Genomic DNA, 22,312 nt, shown 5'->3' on the forward strand with positions numbered 1-22,312 from the left:
TTGGGGGAGGCCTATGTCCAGCAGTGGACGTCTTCCGGGCTGCGATTGTATATAAAATTAATTAATTGAGAATCGTTTTTATGCAGAGTGTCACACCCCTAGTGGAGACAGACAAAGCAATCTATTAATTAATTAAAAAGTCTACGCCTCGGGGCAATAACTTACCGTACGATATGGTAGGTACTTTGTCTTCTGCCAAAGGGTTAAAATAATGAACCATTTAACTGGAGGCTTAATTTGTCTGTATGTATCTCATATCTTCTTATTACTTCCAATATGTAGTATATATATATGTGTAGTATATAGTATGTATATTTTTGCACCGTTATTTTGACAATTTATCTAAATATATATAACTCAAAGGTGACTGAGAGATTTATCAACGCACAGCCCAAACCACTGGACGGATCGGGCTGAAATTTGGCATGCAGGTTGATGTTATAACGTAGACATCCGCTAAGAAAGTATTTTGGTTAATTCTACCCCCAAGGGGTTAAAATAGGGGACGAAATTTTGTATGAAACTTTGTCAATTTTAAACCGATCGGACTGAGACTTTGCATGCATAAAGCTACTATGACTTAGGCGGGATGCCTAAGTCATAGTAGCTTTAAGAAATTATTTTGATAAATTCCACCCCTAATGTGTGAATGTCTTTGTGCAGAAGACATTACGCGATCTCAGCTAGTATTAAATAATAGTATTTACACTTCATGGTCACTGATGTCAGTTTAACATCAATATTTGAAAAACTATCAAGATCAATCGATCAATATTTGAAATATGATGATCATTACGATCATTCAGTACAAACAATTATTTTCCCGTTCATTGTAAAGTAGTACCTACAGTTAAATATTATAGTAACACTAAAAAATAGGGGTTGGTGATAGAAGGGTGAAAATTTAGGCCTGTACGTATATTTTTAATGCCACACTCATCAAAAGTAATAAATACATCGTCATTTTATCAGTGGCCGTGATACAAGCAGACTAGTCCTAAGCAGCACCCGTTCACGAGTATGACGGATGGGACAACCATCATTGTCGATCAGTAAAAGTTATAATTACACGATTTTAGTTCTCATGCCAGCTCCCTACACGCATATGCGCCGTGAATATAAACAGTTGTGTACAGATGTAAAACGCGGCACTTCGCCGGAAAATCTTCCACTTGTACTTGCATACGACGCTAAGTGCGTAGTGCCTACGGTACGGCTCATAAACGACGAATTTTATATTTAAAGCCTTGTAATTTTTTTTATTTATTTACTAGCTGTGCCCGCGAATTCGTCCGCGTTCACCTTGACCAAATAAAGAATAAATATTTAATAATCTAAACCAAAAACAATCTGCATACATTGCCAAGTCAAAGAGGAAACGATACTACACATCTTATGTGGTTGTAGCCCACTCTTGCATAAACGAAATATCTCCTTTGGAAAGTACACTCTATCCCGAGGTTATAAAAACCATCGCTGCAGAGAATGTGCTTCAATTCTTGTCCCTGATGGGTCTAGGTAACAACTTAAAAAAAGGGTGAGCACAATAAGTTCTATGGATGTCAGGTTACAGGTGTCAATAGCCCAAACCCCCGGGGGGAGGGGATTGTTAGTAATGTGGACTAATGATCCCATAGCTATCAATGTACCATATCAGGTCGACCTCCAAGCGGTTCCCCCTGGAAACCATCGTGATAAATTCCCGGTGAATTTGCCACGTTGGGCTAACTGATCTGAATTCATGTTCATCTTATCATCCTCCACTGGTGCCCCGCCAGCGTATACCGACAGCACAGGCGGCAGACCATTCCATTATCATCCACTAAAAAAGAGCCCAAACCCCCTGATTAAGAAAACCACCAAGACCAGTTCCAGCTTGAAAAATGATGAATTACCATATGAATTTTCATCCCTTATTTTATTTTTTTATGTCGACCTCCACGCGGTCCTGGAAAACTTTCTGATCTTTGATAAATTCGCGATGTGCTAACTGACCTGACTTCATGCTCTTATCATCCTCCACTGGTGCCCCGCCAGCGTAAACTGTTAACGCAGACGGGTGCACCATTTCAATATCAACCTTAATTTTTTTTATTAATATGAAATTCGGCGTAGGAAGCCGTCGGCGGAGTCACCTAAGGGTGGGCCATCGTCAATCAGAAACTAACATAAATATGCTTTTACCTCTCCCCTCCCCGTGACAGGGGTGAGGGTGCAACCGTAGCCAAATGTATAGAGTCGGGGGTGCAGTCACATAAATGTAGAGTACAGCGGGACATGTGGGCGCATGAAATTTTTAGACTCTACAGATTAGGGTGAGGATTATAGAGGCGGGAAGATTGCTATATGTGATGATTAGAGGATGTGTGATTTACATGATTATTTAATACTAGCTGTTGCCCGCGACTTCGTCTGCGTTTCAGTCGTTTTTTGTAAAGTAGCGTATGTCCTTCCTCACGGTTCAGTGGTTCTGATGTGTTTCCCTAACATTTCCCTTCACTGCTCTGCTCCTATTGATCGTAGCGTGATGAAAAGTATACTATAACCTGCCCAGGAGTATGAATAATAATTGTAGCAAGTTTCGCTAAAATCCTTCGAGTAGTTTTTGTTTCTATAACGAACATACAGACAGACAGGCAGACAAAAATTTTACTGATTGCATTTTTAACATCAGTATCGATCACTAATCACCCCCTGGTAGTTAGTATGGAAATATATTTCATGTACAGAATTGACCTCTCTACAGAAGTATAGAAGATATATATATATATATAGATATGTGTGTAGACCATAACTAATATTATAAACACGGAAGTTTGTCAACGTGGATGGATGTATGATCCATCCATTTTGTTACTTTTTCACTCAAAAACTACTAAATTTTAGTAAAACTTTATAATAATATAGTTCATACATTAGCTATAAATTGCGGATGAAACCGCGGTAACAACTAGTACATTATATTTTATAATGAACTAGTAGCGACTTCATTCTCTTGGATTTAATAAAATAAAATTTCTAAAATATAAGTTAGTTATCTGCAAGTGAAAGTCCCGTCAAAAACAATTCTAGCCATTTCAGAGAGTTCACGTCGAGGACCAGTGGATGATGATATGATGAGTATAAAGTCAGGTCAGTTAGCTCATCATGGCAGATTCACCAGGAATTTGTCATGGTTTCCAGGGGGAACCGCAAGTAGGTCAACACATAACTAAACCCCTTTCTACCCAAATTCTAAAGTAGTTAAAATTCCAATATAAAATCTTAAAAACACTGTGAAGTATTTTTGCAAAAGCAGCCTCCTCTTATATTGAGATGGGTCCCGGGGCACTCGGGCATTGGAGACCAACTAACAAACAGTCAGGGGTAAAATCAGCCCAAAAAACTGTAAGAACTCAGAGAAATAACCAAACGGGAAACACTGAATCACTGGCAGAATATGTCAGGATTAGTAGTTCATTCAAAAGGCATAATAACGGACTACTGGAATCAGTTCTCCAATAGATCATTTTTTATGGATGATAATGGAATGTCGCACCTGCGGTTTACGCTGGCAGGGCACCAGTGGAGGATGATAAGATGAGCATGAAGTCAGGTCAGTTAAGACCATCGTGACAAATTCGCCAGGACTTTTTCTCCAATATCGATGTGAACCCTAACAATAGTTAACAACAATTTACAGATTTTGCCAAGCAGTAGAGAAACTGTAAACCAGAAAGTAGCTCAATAAATATAATTAGTCATACATTCCCAGATCAAAGATTACTAGCCCCTGGCGAGCCCACAATGATTTTATTACTGTATCATCTAATTACTGAGTAATGTAGATTCGTATCTCAGACACATATGGCATGACACGGTTCAAGATTTGAGGGTAGATAAAAGAACCATGATAGATTACCTCTCATATAGAACTACTTGTTCTAAATACGAGGTCTTGTAATACTGGTAATATAAAGACCATTATGGATGAGCTGTGTTTGTGAAGACAAGTAATCGAATTAGGTGTCTTGAATACTGGATATTTTATTATGAGTCGTAAAATAGAAATATACTATACAAATATTGATTTTAAATAAAAAATATTACTTTTAATGTTTCATTGACGGCCTCGGTGGTCTAGCGGTTTAGCGCACCGCCTTACTATGGATGGTAGCGGGTTCGATTCCTCGCAGGGATTTGTATTCATGAGTATGATAGTTTGTATCGGTCTGAGTGTTTTCTTTGTCTGTTAGGTAATTATAAAGAAATGTATCTGTGTGTTTTTATCAGTTGTCTAGTACTAGTTCTAACACTAGCTTTAATTAGGTTGTGACAAAATGGCGCTGTGTAAATTGTCCTGAAATAATCATTATCATTACATAGTATAAAACAAAGTCGCTGTCGCTGTCTGTCCGTCCCTATGTATGCTTAAATCTTTAAAACTACGCAACGGATTTTTTTAATAGATAGAGTGATTCAAGAGGAAGGTTTATATGTATAATACATGTACAAAAAGGATAATAATGACTATGAGTATATGATTGATTATCGCATGCCTCTTACTTATTATTTTATAATTAATTATTTTAAATAACATTTTAGCTTTATCCGCGGCTTCGCTCGCATTCAATTCATTACTGCTAGATGGATGGCGCTGAAGTAGCAAAAAGTTGACATTTTGGTTTTATATGATTTATAAAAATATTTGTTTTTTTTTAATAAAAAGTCCTATCCTATGTGCATCCTAATACCTCCAAGAACATGTGTACAAAATTTCATGATGATCGGTTCAGTAGTTTTTGCGTGAAAAAGTAACAAACATACCTACTTTCACATTTATAATATTAGTAAAGGATATGTAATATATATATATATATATACATGACAAACGAACACACAAAACTAGCTTCTTTATAATATTAGTATAGATTACAAGTATATTGATCTATAATCATCAGATGATCAGAAATGAGTAATTTGAAATATATTTATCAAAAACCAAATTACAGGGATGCACACAGTGGAGTCAAATGGGTTATTACAAAACGCAACAACACGCCACACGCACTTATTGTAACACCCCTGTAATTACCTAGATGGACACACATTGTTTTATATACAGGCTGATACAAAAAGGGAGCAGTGAAAGAAAGAAAGAAAAATACATTCATTTGGCACATTTAGGGCACTGCAGCATAGTGGTGTTTTACTCCAACTTAGATACGAATGTCCTTAGTTCAAATATAATAATAAAAATATCCTTACAATACACATTTTTTATTTCTAAGGTGTCAAATAAGCATACGGCCCATCCGATAGTAAATAGTCATCTCCTCTTTCAACCCTTTACTACCCTTTTTCACCTCAAGAAGTAGCCTATGTCCTATCTCAAGATCAAGACTATCTGTGTACCAAATTTCATTTATATCGGTTCTGTAGTTTTGGCGTGAAAGTGATACAAACAGACAGACCGACAGACAGAGTTACTTTCGTATTTATAATATTAGAAAGGATAGGAAGGATTAGAAAACATAAACTTTGTAGTCACCACGCTCACAACGGCAATCTGCCATGGTAATGACAGTACTTCCTTCATGAAGGTAGAGACAGCATGTTAATCTATAAGATATTTATAATATTATGAGCTATATAAATATTAGTAGCCTGAAATAAATAAATAAATGCATGGCGGCTAAAGCAATAGCGGATCCAGCTTTGGCGTCAGGAGGGGGTCACATAGTCGTGCTCATGGCGCCAGGAGGGGGTCACATAGTCGTGGTCAAGGCGTCAGGAGGGGGTCACATAGTCGTGGTCATGGCTTCAGGAGGGGGTCACATAGTCGTGGTCATGGCGTCAGGAGGGGGTCACATAGGCGTGGTCATGGCGCCAGGAGGGGGTCACATAGTCGTGGTCATGGCGTCAGGAGGGGGTCACATAGTCGTGGTCATGGCGCCAGGAGGGGTCACATAGTCGTGGTCATGGCGTCAGGAGGGGGTCACATAGTCGTGGTCTTGGCGTCAGGAGGGGGTCACATAGTCGTGGTCATGGCGCCAGGAGGGGGTCACATAGTCGTGGTGAAGTCAAGAACTCATAATTTAATTTTGATAACAATAGATACAAGTAAAAAGTAGGTATTTGAATAACGTACAAAGTTATTATATTATATTAACTTAGTTAAATATTGAAGGTATGTTTGTTACACAAAATCTTTATGGTGTCAATATATATAAATAAAATCATTATGTTCAATTAGTGGCCCACCTAAATCCTGGAACCAGCTCAGGGTGGTCATGACCCCATGACCCCCCTGGATCCGCCGTTGGCTAAAGCCAAGTCTGAAGTTAACGTCAAGTATACAGCCCAAAATGTGTGTAACTGAAGTGCAAAAGTCGGTATAAACGTTCAAATATTGACGCATTTCAAGATCCGCGACAGAATCCCAAACACTACATCATCTGTGCAAACACTGGCTGGTAACGCGATATTCCTCGACATATCGCATGTCATACGCAGCGACAACAAACAGAACACCCTGTGTGATCTGCTCGTAATAGTCGATGCGCGATACACACGAGCCGGTACGATGGCGAATAAAGCACAGAGAAATTAACACTTTTTCGTAACCCGAACAGACCAGTCTCTACAAGCAGCACCCGTTCACGAGTATGACGGATCAGATGCTGCTTGTGGAGGAAGATGTAACAAAGGTCCGTACTTACAAACTTTCGCATTTATAATATTACTAGCTACTCGCCCCGGCTGCGCCCGGGTGACCTACCTCTTGAATCACTCTATCTATTAAATAAACCGCTTCAAAATCCGTTGCGTAGTTTTAAAGATTTAGGCATACATAGGGACTGACAGACAGCGACAGCGACTTTTATACTATGTAATGATACGATAATGATACTTCAATTCAGTCTTGTCAATAGTTTCCTAATATATCTTCCTAATAGTCTCCGGACACTAAGTCTTTTTCTATAGTTTTCCTTTCACCAATACACATACTAATCATTACATAGTACAAAACAAAGTCGCTGTCGCTGTCTGTCCCTATGTATGCTTAAATGTTTAAAACTTCGCAACGGATATTAAAGTATTTTTTTTTAATAGATAGATTGATTCAAGAGGAAGGTTTATATGTATAGTACATGTACACCCGGGCGAAGCCAGGGCGAGTAGCTAGCATACTATACAAGAATGTTACTATAAAAGAACTATAAATTTAGAATAAAAAATAAATTTCTGATTAGCCAGATATAACAAATGAGGTTAGGATTATTATGTAGTTGTATGAAATGCACGACCGTATTGCACCCGGGAGGGATGACACCTGGCGATGACGTCACTGCCCACCCCAGGCGCGGCCGCGCGCCGCAATTATATCGAGATTAACTTCTGGTGCCAACTAGGTGTGGTCATGCTCGATGAAAGGGCACCGACCAGTATTGACTTTTTAGTCAGTGGATGCTTTATTCCTTTATTTTTATACTAGTGTCCCGTCCCGACATTGCGCGGATGAATTACAAATCTTTAAATTTCTCGGCTTGTTCTATATTATAATACGCATGTATTATATATATAAACCTTTCTCTTGAATCACTCTAGACTACTAGTTTTAACTAAGTGCCGTTTGACGAAAGTTAGTAATTCGTTTTATGGAAATTGCGTCAGATTTTACAACAAACTGCCAGAGTCTTTACTCAATTTGCCAGAAAAAAGATTCTAATGTCTTATAAAATACTTCCTTTGTAAAATAATAATAATGTTTTTGTAGAATATCTAACTTAAAATTCATAGCGCTGACAATGTTATCTGATTGAACGGAGATTAAGTCCGTAGCGGTTTCTATGTTGATTGTCGCACGCCTAATCCTTTTTAATGTAAATTTACTTAGAACAATATTCATTTAAAATAGCATCACAAGTTTCTTGCTCATTCTTCTTGTGATGAATCTGCGTTCCGAATAAGTGGTAGAATCAAAATATGACTATTCAAAAGTGCTTGTAATGAGTTTATTTACTAATAAACTCAATACAAGCATTTTTGAATAATCATATTTTAATACAGTTATTTCTATTTCTTCTTTTCTGTGAAGGTAAGTGATAACGTACATATTAGTAACTAACTAGTAAATAAATAAATAAAATAAGACTAACGTTATTGATCTTAATATAATCCTTACTTTAATATTATAAATGCAGAAGTAACTGTGTCTGTCTGTCAGACTTACACGCCAAAACTACTGAAGCGATTTAAATGAAATTTAAACACACTGTTAAAGAGGAACCTGATAAAGCACATATGATATTTTTTTATAGATAATCTAGAACCTGAGAAAAGATAGGGAACATTTTAATACGAAAAAGGGTTGTAAGGGGCGCGTCAGACAGACGGATAGACAGGTTGTTTCGCATTTATATTATTAGTAAGTCTTACTTCCGATGGTCGCGGATTCGATTCCTCGCACGGCACAAACATTTGTATTCATGAGTATCATTGTTTATATCGGTCTGGGTGTTTTCTATGTATGTTATATATGTATTAGGAATAAAAATCTACGCGTTTGTATCAGTTATATAGTACCCATAACACAAGCTTAAGCTAGCTTAAGTTGGGTCCAGATGGTGCTGTATGAACTGTTCTGAAATTATTATTAATTTCCTAAACAATCCATTAATAAAAAAAGCAAGATTTTCATAAACTAATTGAAAAACATTTCAAAACGCATTGTAAGCCCATATTGGTTACATCAACGGTAAGCTACGAGTTTCTCGTTTCGATCTACGTCTGTCTGCTTCGGGCGTTGCACACTAAAATAAACTATATTATATGATATGCGTGTCTGTACGTCAGTACTGAAAGCTTTTAGCGTTCTCGTGATGACGGCGTCATGCAACATGGAGCATTTCTATGAAACCAATTTCACATGATATATTTATGTTTATCACCTTGGACATTGAAAAATCTTATTTCTCGCAAAGGGACTCGCATCATTTTATTGTTAACTAGCTGTCCAGGCAAACGTTGTTTTGCCTAAAATAAAAAAAAAATTAGGGGTGGACTACCCCTAACATTTAGGAGGATGAAAAATAGATGTTGGCCGATTCTCAATACGCTCACAAAATTTCATGAGAATCGGTCAAGCCGTTTCGGAGGAGTATGGGAACGAAAACTGTGACACGAGAATTTTATATATAAGATTATTAAGTATTTTTAATATGTGTTTAGTGTACAATAATTTGAGGTAGATATTATTTAACCCATAGATTTATTTCAATCAAAGTGCCCACGGGTGATCACTCAGTCCCAACGTGTAAATTTACTTTCGTTGCGGAGTGACCACATCTCCACGGGTGGGAGATGTGGCCCTTATCGTGTTAAATTAAAAACGTTTTTCTTTTTAAATTTATAAGGGGGACGGGATTGTTAGTAATGGGGTATAGTAATCCCATTTCTAAAAATGTACTATGTTAGGTCGACCTCCACGCGGTCCCCTCTGGAAACCATCGTGGTTAATTCCTGGTGAATTCGTCACTATGTGCTAACTGATCTAACTTATACTATCATACTTCACTGGTGCCCCGCCAGTGATGCCGTTAGTCAATATATTCCCTCAAAATATGTTGACCTCTTTTCCAGCCCTCGACCAAATTGGATTTTGTGATCGTAGCTGATTCTAAGAACTCCTTATCTGAAGTTACAAGTATAGAAGGACCACCTGTTCGTAGGAAATCTGCAGGTGTTAAAACGTGCTCTAATTCTTCACCGACTACAGTAAGTGGCCGTGAATTTACAACCGCCTCAATTTCCTTAATAATCGTACCTAACTGAGAATGATTTAACATATGTTTGTCGACTGTTTTCTTTAAGCAGTTCTTGACAATACCGATCAATCTTTCGTAAAATCCGCCGAACCAGGGCGCGAGTTCCGGAATAAATCTCCACTTTATTCGATTCGTTACACAGTAATCCCCAGTGAGGACATCGGCTGCAAGTTTGAATTGCAGAGCGTTATCTGAGATGATTAATTTGGGGACGCCTCTAGAGGAAACAAACCTCCTTAATCCTAACAAACACTCCTCTGCAGTCAAATCTTTTACGAGCTCCATATGTATAGCTCTCACAGCTAAACAGGTGTATAAGGAAATCCAACGTTTCTCCAAACAACCATTCTTATCCACCAACACGGGCCCAAAATAATCAAGACCTACGTAAGAGAATGGTTCACTATAAGTGACTCTTTCGGGTGGTAATGGGGCCATGGGTGGCAATCTATAAGGACCTCCTGAGTATTTCTTACATGCTGGACACTGTCTGAGAAGTTTTTGTACTTGCATTCTACCTCTGGGTATCCAGTACTGTTTTCTAATAATAGCAAGAGTATGAGACACTCCTACGTGATAATTTCTCCGGTGTGCATCCTCGATTATCTTTGATGTGAAAGCGTGATCTTTAGGTAATAATATCGGGTGTTTCTGGCTATGCGACCAATCTGTATTCTGTAGTCTCCCACGACATCTGAGTATACCGTCCTCGTCTTTGTACACGTCAAGAGCTCTCACAAGATCTGTCTTCATACCCGTAAGTTCCTTCGAGAAACATTCCTTCTGAACTTGTCGGATCTGATCAATGTGATTATTTGAAATATTTGTCAAACTATAATCTGATGTTAAATGGTTTTTATCGACTTCCATTGATTCAATGACCGCAGTACGCTGAACTGTCTGTGGAATGTTTTCATTTATTTGAGAGTGAGTTTCTATTTGTTGTTCGGAGCTATCTATTGTATATTCTTGTGGCTCTGTTTCCGAAGGATCCTCCCGGCCCGCGACAACTTGAATGTGTGTATCTAACTCGTTGTCTTTTTGTGTATTTCTCGGCCAGTACATTGGATCGCTGTATAAAAAATCTGGACCTATCAACCAACGTTGAGCACTTTCAGCAGAAATATTGGGTCGTGTTGCTACATCGGCGGGATTCATATGTGAAGGTACGTACCGAATATGTGGATTGCAATTTAATTTAATTTCGTCAACGCGTTTCGCCACAAATGGCAGCAAAAGTTTTTCTGAGTTACACCAATTTACGACTATCTGACTATCTGACCACAGGTAAGTTTTAGAGATTGGAAGTCTTGAGTGTTTAAGAACAGTTTTGATGAGCCGGCTTCCGATTAAAGCCCCCAATAATTCCAACTTCGGTATATGAAGGTTAGTCTGATCCTTTTTGCTTATTAAACGTGATTTCCCTATTATGAAGGAAATTTCGCTTTTATTCTGGTGAGTGCTACGTAAGTACACGGCAGCCGCGTAAGTTTGTAGCGATGCGTCTGCGAATGCGTGAAGTTCGTGCTTTATGGAGGTATTAAAATCTTCCTTTCCGATTGCGAAACGAGGAACACTAATGTATCTAATTAGTTTCAAGCCTGCCGGCAGGCCGTTTGCCATTCTACGAGAGCTTCTTCAGCTAACTCAGTGTCCCAGTCATATTTTTGACTCCAGAGATTTTGTAGATACAACTTCATAGGTAAAACAATCGGTGTTACAAAACCACATGGATCAAATATGGAAGCTACTAGTCCCAAGATTTCTCGTTTTGTCCTAATTTGGTTTACTTTATCTTGATCTAACCGAAAATTCAGCTTCAGCATGTCGTTTAGAAGATCCCATTCTAGGCCTAGCACTTTCATACGTTCTGTTGTCTTAGATCGAAATTGTAAGGGAATAGTCTCATTGAACTGCTCTGAATTGGAATTCCACTCACGAATATTCATAGAAAGATCGTCAAATGCCCTTTTGACACCATTATACAACTTCTCAGCATTTTCCACTGAATCTGTGCCAGTAACTAAATTGTCAACGTAAATATTTTCCGCGACTTGCTTGAAGACTGCACTGTCACTCCTTTTCAAATGGTGTCGTATGGTGGCATTTAAAAGGAAAGGGCTTGATATCACTCCAAAAGGCACTCTACAGAATCTATAATGTTGAATATTCTGAGGAGATAGATCCCTTCCTGCAGATTTTGTCCATAAAAATCGTGTTACATCTCGGTCTTCGTTCTGTAAACCGACCTGTAAAAATGCCTTTTCGACATCTGCGACAATGCCTATTCGATGTTCCCTAAAGCGAATCAAAAGACCTGTAAGATCCTCTAGCATGAGTGGTCCTCGATATAGGCATTCATTCAGACTTTTATTGCCCTTTGTCTTGGAAGATGCGTCGTACACCAAACGTAACTTTTCATTTTGTTCTACACAATGATGTGGCAAGTAATGCACGGGATGCTCGACAGGTACAGATGGATCTGGCACTATCTCTATAATGCCCCTTTCCAATTGATCCTGAATAATATCGTTGTATCTTTGGATTGTATCGTCATCAAGTCTTTTCAACAAACTCGTTAATCTACCACGAGCCAACCCATAATTTGATGGTAAAAGCGGAGGGTATGCGACCCACGGCCATTTCACATAATATCGATTATTTAAATATTGCGTCGTCTCATTAAATTGCCGAACAGCTTCATCTTCACGGGAGACCTTCGGAGAGTCCATAATTCCGATTGACTCTAAATCCCATAATCTTTTCATATCGTCACTCTTTAAAGGAAGATCAGGGACGTAGAAACTGTTAAATTCAATACCAGACTGAAAATAAGTTAATACTGATAGCTTATCTGGGAGGTGTCTTTCCGAAGTAGAATAACGGCCAGAAAAAATCCATCCGAAAGCTGAATTGATCAAGTAAAGATCTTGGGTTACTTTTCTCTTTTCGCCATCAATAAATGTGAAATAATAGTCGTTACCTATTAATAAATCTATATTGTCACCCAGAGAGTTATCATCAGCTAATATAGTGTTCGATGGGACAACGCTCCCAAGAACACTCTCAGCCATTTCTCGAGGCAATGTGGATACACTATTAGTTATATGAGGAACAACGTTGGCATAAAGTATTTTGTATACGTTTGTTCTAGTGATAATTCTAAATATTACTACTGGACTATCAATTTCAGTTGGACGGTCGGCGCCAAAGGTAAAAACGGAAAGATTATTTTTCTCTAATTCAGGTAAGTTTAATCTCTTTGCAAGCTCCTTTGTTATGTACGTGCGCTGACTACCAGAATCGAGAATTACTCTACAAGGCGCAATGACGGATTCCTTTTCTACATTCTGAACCTGAGCAACGGCAGTTTGCAGGAAGGTAAGTCCCTTTATGTTATTAGAACCACCAACGTGTAGATTTTCTGTTCTGACAGGATTCCGAGAGGGACAGAGAGCTCTGTTATGTTCACCATATTTACTACAATGCCAACACTTCTTATGCGACTTACATTCCTTTGAGATATGACCCTTTGATAGACAATTATAGCAACGGCCTTCTAACTTTCGTTTTCTCTCTTCAACAGTCTTCACTACATCACATTCATCGTTGAAGTGACCATTACCGCAGAATATACACGATGGTTTCCTCCGTTTGGTATCAAAGCCTCGGTAATTATTATCATCTCTGAGGTGGTTTCTCTTTCGACCATTGTTTAACTTTGTCTTAAGGTATCCGGTTACATATTCTTTTTTATCAGGGTCACGCCTAACTCCTCCTCTGCCGTAACTCCTACCCTTATCTTTTTCTTTTAGTGGGAACTTCTTAAACGTTGACTGCGCCCTTCGGTGATTTTCTGTTCGAACATGTAGGGATTCTAGTGTAAATTTCCCAGCGTCCTCTTTACTAGTGGATCCTTCTGTCGAAAATGTTTCTTCTTTCATCCTACTTGACGCTTCTCGTGCGGATATAATATGTTCCAAATGACGTCTAATATTCTCTATGGAATCTGTTTCGGTTCCCATTTTCATTCGAAGTTCATAAATTAAATCCTCTGAAAATTTTTGCATGATCATCACTCTGAGATGGTTATGGCTAACGTCTTCACCTAAAGAACTCAGTACCCTAAGATGTCTCTCAATTTCATTTAAGACCCGTCGACAATCTGCAACCGATTTATCTGCCGTCCTTATTCTATACAACGCTGCATAATGAGCATCAATTATTGTTCCAGGTTTTCCATACCTTTCTTTAAGGGTAGATACCGCTATCTGATAATTTTTATTTGTCATGTCTAAACCTTCAATTGCTCTTTTCGCTTCACCTTCAAGTACCGATTGTAGATACAACAGTTTGTCTACCTCACTAATGTTTCTACTGTCTACATTCGATGAGAATTGGTCCCAGAAAGGATGCCATTTTAAAACGTCTCCATTGAACTTGGCTAGTTCCATTTTTGGCAACTTACTGGCAACATTGAGTTTCTCTACAGTATTAAATGTCGAAAATGGTTCGCTGTTCGCCTTTTTATTCACCCTATGATTGAGCTCTGTTACCAATTCTTCCCCTTTTATCTGAATATCCGTATATTTTGCTAAATCATCAGGCGATGTTACCTCTACCAACTTATAATAATTATACGTTTCAGCAACGAAGCGGTCTATGGCAGATTTCAATTTTGTTGAAACAATTTTAGCTTCATCTAAGTCAATGCCGTCTGATTTTAATTTAATTAACATGTCCTGACCAGTATCTATAAGAGATTCGACGTTCGCTAAGAATAGATTCATTCTAGTTTTAATCAACTCCTCCATCACTACAAAAATAAAGGACCAGCTCGCTTCACTCAAATAAACCAACTATTCGCACAGGCTACTGAACACCCCTTTAACGTAGCTGATTGTACAACTGTGGGTCCCAACTGTAACAACGAGTTAGGATATCTGAGACATCTAAAGTAGGTATATGTGCTTATGTAAACTGAATTCACTGTGAAACGATAATGAGCCAAGAAACAATTTGTATCATTGATTTAGAGATCGCTGCCATACTTCAAACATGTGTAGATGTAGTAAAACAATTAATTAAAATAACATAATGTTTATAGCGATTTACATATTGTTGTAAACATTATCCATGCTTAACAATTCGAATATACAAATTTTAATTGTTTACTAATATAAATTGTAATTTTTAAAACCACTGGTCCATTTTTCTTTCTCTTAATTTATTCGCCAACAAAAATAACACTATTCTTATATGATATAATAAATTCCATGAAAAAATTTTTCGAAAAAGTTTGTATATAAAATAAATATAGAATACAATTGTTCACAGTGCCTATTATTTCATTATAAATTTTTGTAGGTAATGTATTTGTTCGAAATAAAATTGTCTGTGGTCCGTGATTACAATAGCCGCTGTCAGAAACGGTTCGATATTCACTCGTGTAATTTTTGATAAACACAAGTAAGTATCTAGATCGAATCAAAAAATAATATGAGGATCCTGTGTACATTACTACGACAAATTACTACGATAAATAATACCCTAAACACAAAACTACAATTTATGCTTTCCAAAAGATAAGAGGGTAGGTATAATATTTTCATATACGTGTGTCCACATCGATCCCAGCACCTCCACCATGTCGTTAAAGTCGTAACTCGCTACGCAATAACGATGAAACACTGTATGAACTAATTATATATATATATCACACACACATGCATGCACCAACACTATATGTGTGAGCATACACACACGATTACACATATATATATGCATATACCAACTTATATAACAGAATGGAGATCTGAGCTGAGATTCATTTATGAAACTGAGTTGGATGCGAATCCAATGCAACCTAAATGGTTTATAACACTGAGCCGTGTGACGAGTAACTGAGAGTGCACACCATATGTACGTTTGATACTGAGGAGGCTGAGTCCCTTGGTTATGTCCAACGGGATGCAGTACATTGTTATAGTAAATTATTAAACTACGTGCACCAATGAGTAACATACGGAGCTGAGTTCGATCTGAGTATTCTGAGCAGTCGCCTCCAACCACCCCTTACAGCGACCCCTGTCCTCACAACTGAGTAACAAGCATGACACTGAGCACAATCCTGAGGTCTTAAACACCTTAGACACGGTTCAAGTTGCTTAACAGGCAACTACTGGGATCGAAGTATAGACACAACACTGAGACACACAATTTCGTCATAATTATTATAAATAACACTAAAGATTCAACAATAAACAAGTTTACGTTGTATTATAATAGTTACAAAGCACTTACCGCAATATTTTCGGGAACAAACTCGTAGAACAGCCAACCTCTTCGCTCCATTTAACAGAATGAATGAAAATGTGTTACCCTCAACTATTTTTAATAACCATCAAACGTTAGTGTATTGTACTTTCTTTCTACCGTCATAATTTAATGCACATCTTACACGAATAGATATCATATACAGACAAATATCGCGATGATTCGCGACACCGTTAGCGCAGGTGGGTGCACCATTCCATTATAATCCATTAAAAAATGTATTTATAAATGCCGGCGTTCTAAGGTACTAACCGAACATTATAGTTATGACATACTAGCTGTACTCGCGACTTCGTCCGCGTTTAATTTAATTTTATTTTTCTAAAATAAAAGTAGCCTAAGTTACTCATTATTACATCAGGTAGGTACCTGCCAAAAAAGTCTGGTCAAAATCGGTCTAGCTATTTCAGAGACTAGCCGGAAGAAATAAACAGACAGACAGACAAAAGTTAAAAAAATCTTATTTTGTTGTATGTACCGTATTTATATTCATATGGATGTAGTAAAAACGGTTATTTCAATATACAACAAAGAGACATTCCAATTTTATTTATATGTATACATGTATAGATAATAACAAACCAATTTAAAAATAAACCTTAATAAATTAAAAAATGTAACAAGATATGTAGGTACATAGATATATATGTATGTTGTTCATTGTTGTATAAACCGTTCCATGGAACAAGGCGCGTCACGGCGCGCGAGCCCGCTCTCAAACAAAAATCTATGGAGACGTAAAGTAAAAAATTAAGAACGATCGTCTGTCAAGAGTCTACTTCCGATGTTTACATTCAAATTTCCATTTGTAGGTAAGCATGTTGTGGCAGCAGTAGGTAATTCTCTTGATAGGTAAGCATCTTCGCATATAACACTAAATAACAATTATATTTATATATTTTTTTTTATTTTATTTTGAAAACCAACAGCGAAATACAAATAATAACAAATAATATGTACTTAAATATAAGGCCAATTAAAGGATTTCTCACAATTATAAGATTAATATGTTTTAATAACTGTATGGTTTTATTTATTGTGCGGTAAAAATATTGTGGAATAATGTATCTATTATTATTGAAGATGTTTCTATTGATATTAATATTTATAAATTTATTATGACAATGCATCCGCCGCAATTTCTCACTAGCAGTGATGTTAAACACATATTTAATAACATTATTACCATAGCTGTACGGTACGTCACTATGTTCATATAACGCCCACATATACGTATATGTATATATGCATATAATATATTTATATTTATATATTCTTATTTAAGTATGTATGTAGTTGGATATATATATTTCAATTTATGAATTTTATTATAATTGTACCTTTCTCCTTTTATTATTTATTTCATGTTATTATTTACTTAAATGCACCGCCCACTAATCTCTGTTTGCCCTATGGTCGACTGGGAGAAAATGCCTTATGGTGTTAAGTCCGCCATATGCACCTTTATTTTGTTTTATATTTGTGCATGAAGTTTTTATAAATAAAATAAATAAAAATATACAATTTCCCTTCAGTACACCAAATACTCACAAACAAGCATCAGTCCAAACTCTATCATCGTGTACTCAATAAATCAAGTTGGAAAGCAGCCCGGACTTATTGTTTATACATTATAGCATCCAGATTATGTGGGTCACAGCAGACCTATACAATAGCCTTTATTTAATTCAACTTATCGTAAAATACTGCTTTAAAACAAACAATATATATTTTTTTAATATCTTATTCTAATAATTGCTTATTTTATAATCTTGTTCATTTTCTGTAGATCTGTTTACCAATCAATAACGGCCCGTTCCAAATCTTTGCAAGTTTTCTCTGTCTTCAGTTACTCTGTCCCACATTACACCTGTCACTTCCCTGATAATTTAATAACATATTCAGTGAAAATTTCACCCCAATTTCTCTAGTCATTTTTTGGAAAACTAAATTCATAAACAGCCTGTTTTCATTTCGTCACTATTTTACGATTTCATTATAAATATATAATATTAATAATTCTATGTAATAATAATAATCTAAGGGCAATTCACACAGCGCCATCTAGACCTATGTATGTTACGCTAAAGCTTATGTTATGGGTACTAAATAACTGATACAAATACATAGATATATATTTTTTTTCGTAAATACATAGAAAATATGTAATGAAATTAAATATATTTCAATATAGCTCCACATATTTCTGTATTCTCCATTAGAGTTGGATTGACACGGTGTTTTTTAGCGAGCTCCATATATCGCCGGTTTGGCCATTACCTCTCACTGTACTGCTACACAGACCTCCACAACTCAAGAAAGGGCATTCTTATCAGACAGAACCGAACCTACTGTAATTGTTTATGCGCCTAACTGAAATGGCAAACACGCTGACGGAAAACTGATGGAGTTATTCAGTGGATGTATATAGCATGCAAATATAATTTATTCTCGTATTGATCATAGTTACACGTTACATATAAGTGTTACTTAGCAATAGGAGTACTTATTTTAAACTAGCTGTTCCCGTGACTTCGTCCGCGTGGAAATTAACTTTATTTTTCTAAAAAAAAGCCTAAGTTACTCCTTTTTACATCAGCTACCTGCCAAAAAAGACCCGGCAAAATCGGTCCAGCCATTTCAGAGATTAGTCGGAACAATCAGACAGACAGACAAAAATTGTAAAAAATGTTATTTTGGTGTATTTATATTCATATGCATGTAGTGAAAAACGGTTCTTTCAATATTACAATTTTATTTGTTATGGCAATAATTATCATTAGCTAATACTTATGGGCACAGTCTGGGTGCGATGCCCAGTCGCTGCAGCCAAAGCCCTGATCGAGGCAGGTCGGGTGAAGGTAGGTTGGACGATGGCTCGGGTGCAATCACTCGACCCGAGACCCATGCGGTGCTACCGGTGTTTGCTCACGGGTCACGTGGGCCGACGGTGCACTGCGGGGGAAGACTGCAGCGATAAATGCTATCACTGTGGTCAGGGTAGCCACAAGGCCGCGAGGTGTGCCGAGCCATCGCCAAAGTGCTGGTACTGCGCTGCGGCTAACCGCAACTCGGACCATAGAGTCGGCAGCACTAAACAGTGCCGCCAAAGGCCAGAGCCGCAGCCGCGGCGCAGGTTACCGACCGGGGGGGGGGATTCGATGGACACCTGAGTCTGATCAGTGTGGGCATCTATACTTGACCCTAGGGTGGAGGTTTGTTAGGGCAATCCGAAGCTCACCGGGGAGGCATTAGGGTCTGGGAGGTGGCGTGCAGAGACTGTTCCCTGCACGCCTATATGGAAGGTCCCTCCGATGGGAACCATGCCGGTGGTCTTGGAGAATGCCTTGTGCGATCCCATGGCCACGGCGATTATGTCGAGGAGGAACAGTCATCAGGTTTTTAGCAGGTAGGAGTTCTCCATGATGGATTTTTCTGACGTAAAAAAAAAGGGGTCTATAACATGCTGCAAGGGATCTACGACAGCGGTCATCTTTATGTTTTTAACACTAAACTTTACTACAGTTAGAAATTTACAAAAAAAACAATGCCTGGTAAGAATGGGGGATCTACCCAAAACAAAAAAATATGGCAAGGAGTCTACGACACAAAAAAGTTTGGGAACCTCTGGTCTAGATCATTCCATTTCTTTAACTCTGGGTACAGAACAGTAGTCGGCAGGTTTCGAATCACGACCTGCGATACTGCATGTAGCGCAGTTGAGGTCAAAGATAACGGTTCGAAAGTAAATGGCTGAAACCGTACAGTATTTTCCTGTTATTGATTGATTGAAACAAACAGACAGACAAAACTTTCAAGTTTTTTTATGTAAGGTACTTACCGTATACACACAGGTACTTATTATTATATTTTCGAGACGAACAAACAAAAAAAAATAAGTTATGATTTTATAAAGTCCCGTAGTAGTACATTGGTATACTTTATTATGTATCTAGTGAAATTAAAATCACAAATATACACTTCAATTTTATTTATATGTATCGATAATGAACATACATAAATACATATATATTTATTTCCTTTATTTCAAATCATATCAAATCAGAAATCACTTATTCATGTAGGACATTTTAGCCGCTTATGAACGTCAAGTTTTTTATATTAATACTAGCTGTCCCGACAAACGTTGTTTTGCCTTAAAATAAAAATAAAAATTAGGGTTGGACTACCCCTAACATTTAGGGGGATGAAAAATAGATGTTGGCCGATTCTCAGATCTACTCAATACGCTCACAAAATTTCATGAGAATCGATCAAGCCGTTTCGGAGGAGTATGGGAACGAAAACTGTACATATGTATTTCCTAGTTCAAATTAGTAATCAATTATTTATGTAGGACATTTTAGCCGCTTATGAAGGACAAGTTTTTTATATTAATATTTTTTCCCTACCGTCCAGTTCAGACTAACAGATTCAAATGAGAAGAACTGGCAAGAAACTCAATTGATTTTTTTTAAAAACTAGTTTATTTACATATTTACTTATATAGGTGTGTAAATCTAACATTAAATTAAAATCCCGTGCATGAACAACTACTGCCATTTTCAAAGCATAAGTACACCTTACTTCTCACTTATAGATTAATGCTATATTAATTCTTCTCTAATTTTTATACATTATGTACTTACATAGTGACGGCCTCGGTGGTTTAGGGGTTAGCACACCGCTTTCCTTCTGATGGTCGCGGAGTCGATTCCTCGGACAGCAAAAATTTGTATTCATGAGTATGATTGTTTGCATCGGTCTGAGTATTTTCTAAATATAATATGTATGTATTTACGAAAAAAGTATTTATATATGTATCAGTTTCTAGTACCCATAACACAAGCTTTAGCTACGACGACGACCTTGGTGGTATAGCGGTCTAGCACACCGCTTTATATCCGATGGTCGCGGGTTCGATTCTTCACACGGCACAAACATTCGTATTCATATGTATGATTGTTTGCATCGGTCTGGGTATTTTCTATGTATAATATGTACAAAAAAATATCTATGTATTTGTATCAGTTATCTAGTACCCATAACACAAGCATCAGCTAGCTTAACTTGGGTCTAGATGGCGCTGTGTGAATTGTCCTGAGATTATTATTATTATAATCTCTCATTCTCTCAGCTTTTGCTGGTTTTTTATATAATTATTATTATTTAGCTAGCTTAACTTTAGCGCTGTGTGAATTGTCCTGAGATTATTATTATCATATAGTCTATGTTTGACATAAATAAAAATCCCGTGCATGAACAACTATTGCCATCTTTAAAACACTCCTTACTTCTAACTTGTTATATATAAACAACTGCCATATTAAAATCTCCACATAAATCATAGCAAACTGATGATGCATAGAATAATAAACGGTTAGATGCTCAGAAAACGCAACCCTCCTTTCAATATACTACCGGAAGCTATTTTCCATTCTGCCGCTCCGATCGATTATCCGCCATTACCGAACAATTGAAATATGAAACGTGACTGCAGAATTCATCAGCAAATGATGTGTACCTAATACTTTAATGTGAAGAGAAAATTTTATATTGTTGAAAAATCTTTGACCATTGTTGAAATTTTCCTTCGAATTATGTCATTCTTATTGTTAGCGTTCAAGTGAACAGCAGTTGTGGTTGAAAAATATATTATTTAATTGTATGAGGTGGTCCTTACAAGTTTCAACATGTGTATATACATGTATACAATATACTAAATTACTATATTGTATACATGTATATACAATATAGTAAAAATAAAAAATTGCCTTTAATTATATATAAGTATATACTATCTATTCGCCCCGGTTTCACCCGGGTATATAAACCTTCCTCATGAATCACTCTATCTATTAAAAAAACAGCTTCAAAATCCGTTGGGTAGTTTTAAACATTTAAGCATACATAGGAACAGACAGCGACTGTGACTTTGTTTTATACTTTGTAATGATATATGTAATTATATATGACCCGTCACACTCCATACAAGTATCATAACTCATGAACCACTTACGGGAGTGGTGTAAATTTGTCTCTTCAAAGTAGATCCAGGAATTTCATTGAGATGCTTCCAGCCCGTCACCATTGAGAATCCAATGAGCACAAAAATACATTTAATGAATGGAATTTTAATATTTCAAACGCCTTGTGTTGTATACTGT

General features: G+C 37.1%; 3 protein-coding genes across 3 annotated transcripts; 1 reads left to right on the forward strand and 2 right to left on the reverse strand.

Annotated features, from left to right (window-relative positions):
• Positions 1–9,581: 9,581 nt before the first annotated feature.
• LOC131849969 (uncharacterized) lies at positions 9,582–10,967 on the reverse strand. The gene has a single exon (XM_059200107.1). The coding sequence runs from the start codon at positions 10,965–10,967 to the stop codon at positions 9,582–9,584; it is 1,386 nt and encodes a 461-aa protein (XP_059056090.1).
• Positions 10,968–11,404: 437 nt separating this feature from the next.
• LOC131849970 (uncharacterized) lies at positions 11,405–14,623 on the reverse strand. Its single transcript, XM_059200108.1, has one exon. It carries the CDS (start codon positions 14,621–14,623, stop codon positions 11,405–11,407), a length of 3,219 nt encoding a protein of 1,072 aa, XP_059056091.1.
• A 4,314-nt stretch (positions 14,624–18,937) lies between these two features.
• Positions 18,938–19,318, forward strand: LOC131849971 (uncharacterized). The gene has a single exon (XM_059200110.1). The coding sequence runs from the start codon at positions 18,938–18,940 to the stop codon at positions 19,316–19,318; it is 381 nt and encodes a 126-aa protein (XP_059056093.1).
• The last annotated feature ends 2,994 nt before the right edge of the window (positions 19,319–22,312 follow it).

The sequence above is a fragment of the Achroia grisella genome, unplaced genomic scaffold (genome assembly GCF_030625045.1).
Source record: "Achroia grisella isolate CSIRO2021 unplaced genomic scaffold, CSIRO_AGI_Agris_v1 utg669, whole genome shotgun sequence".
Taxonomy (NCBI): Eukaryota; Metazoa; Arthropoda; class Insecta; order Lepidoptera; family Pyralidae; genus Achroia; species Achroia grisella.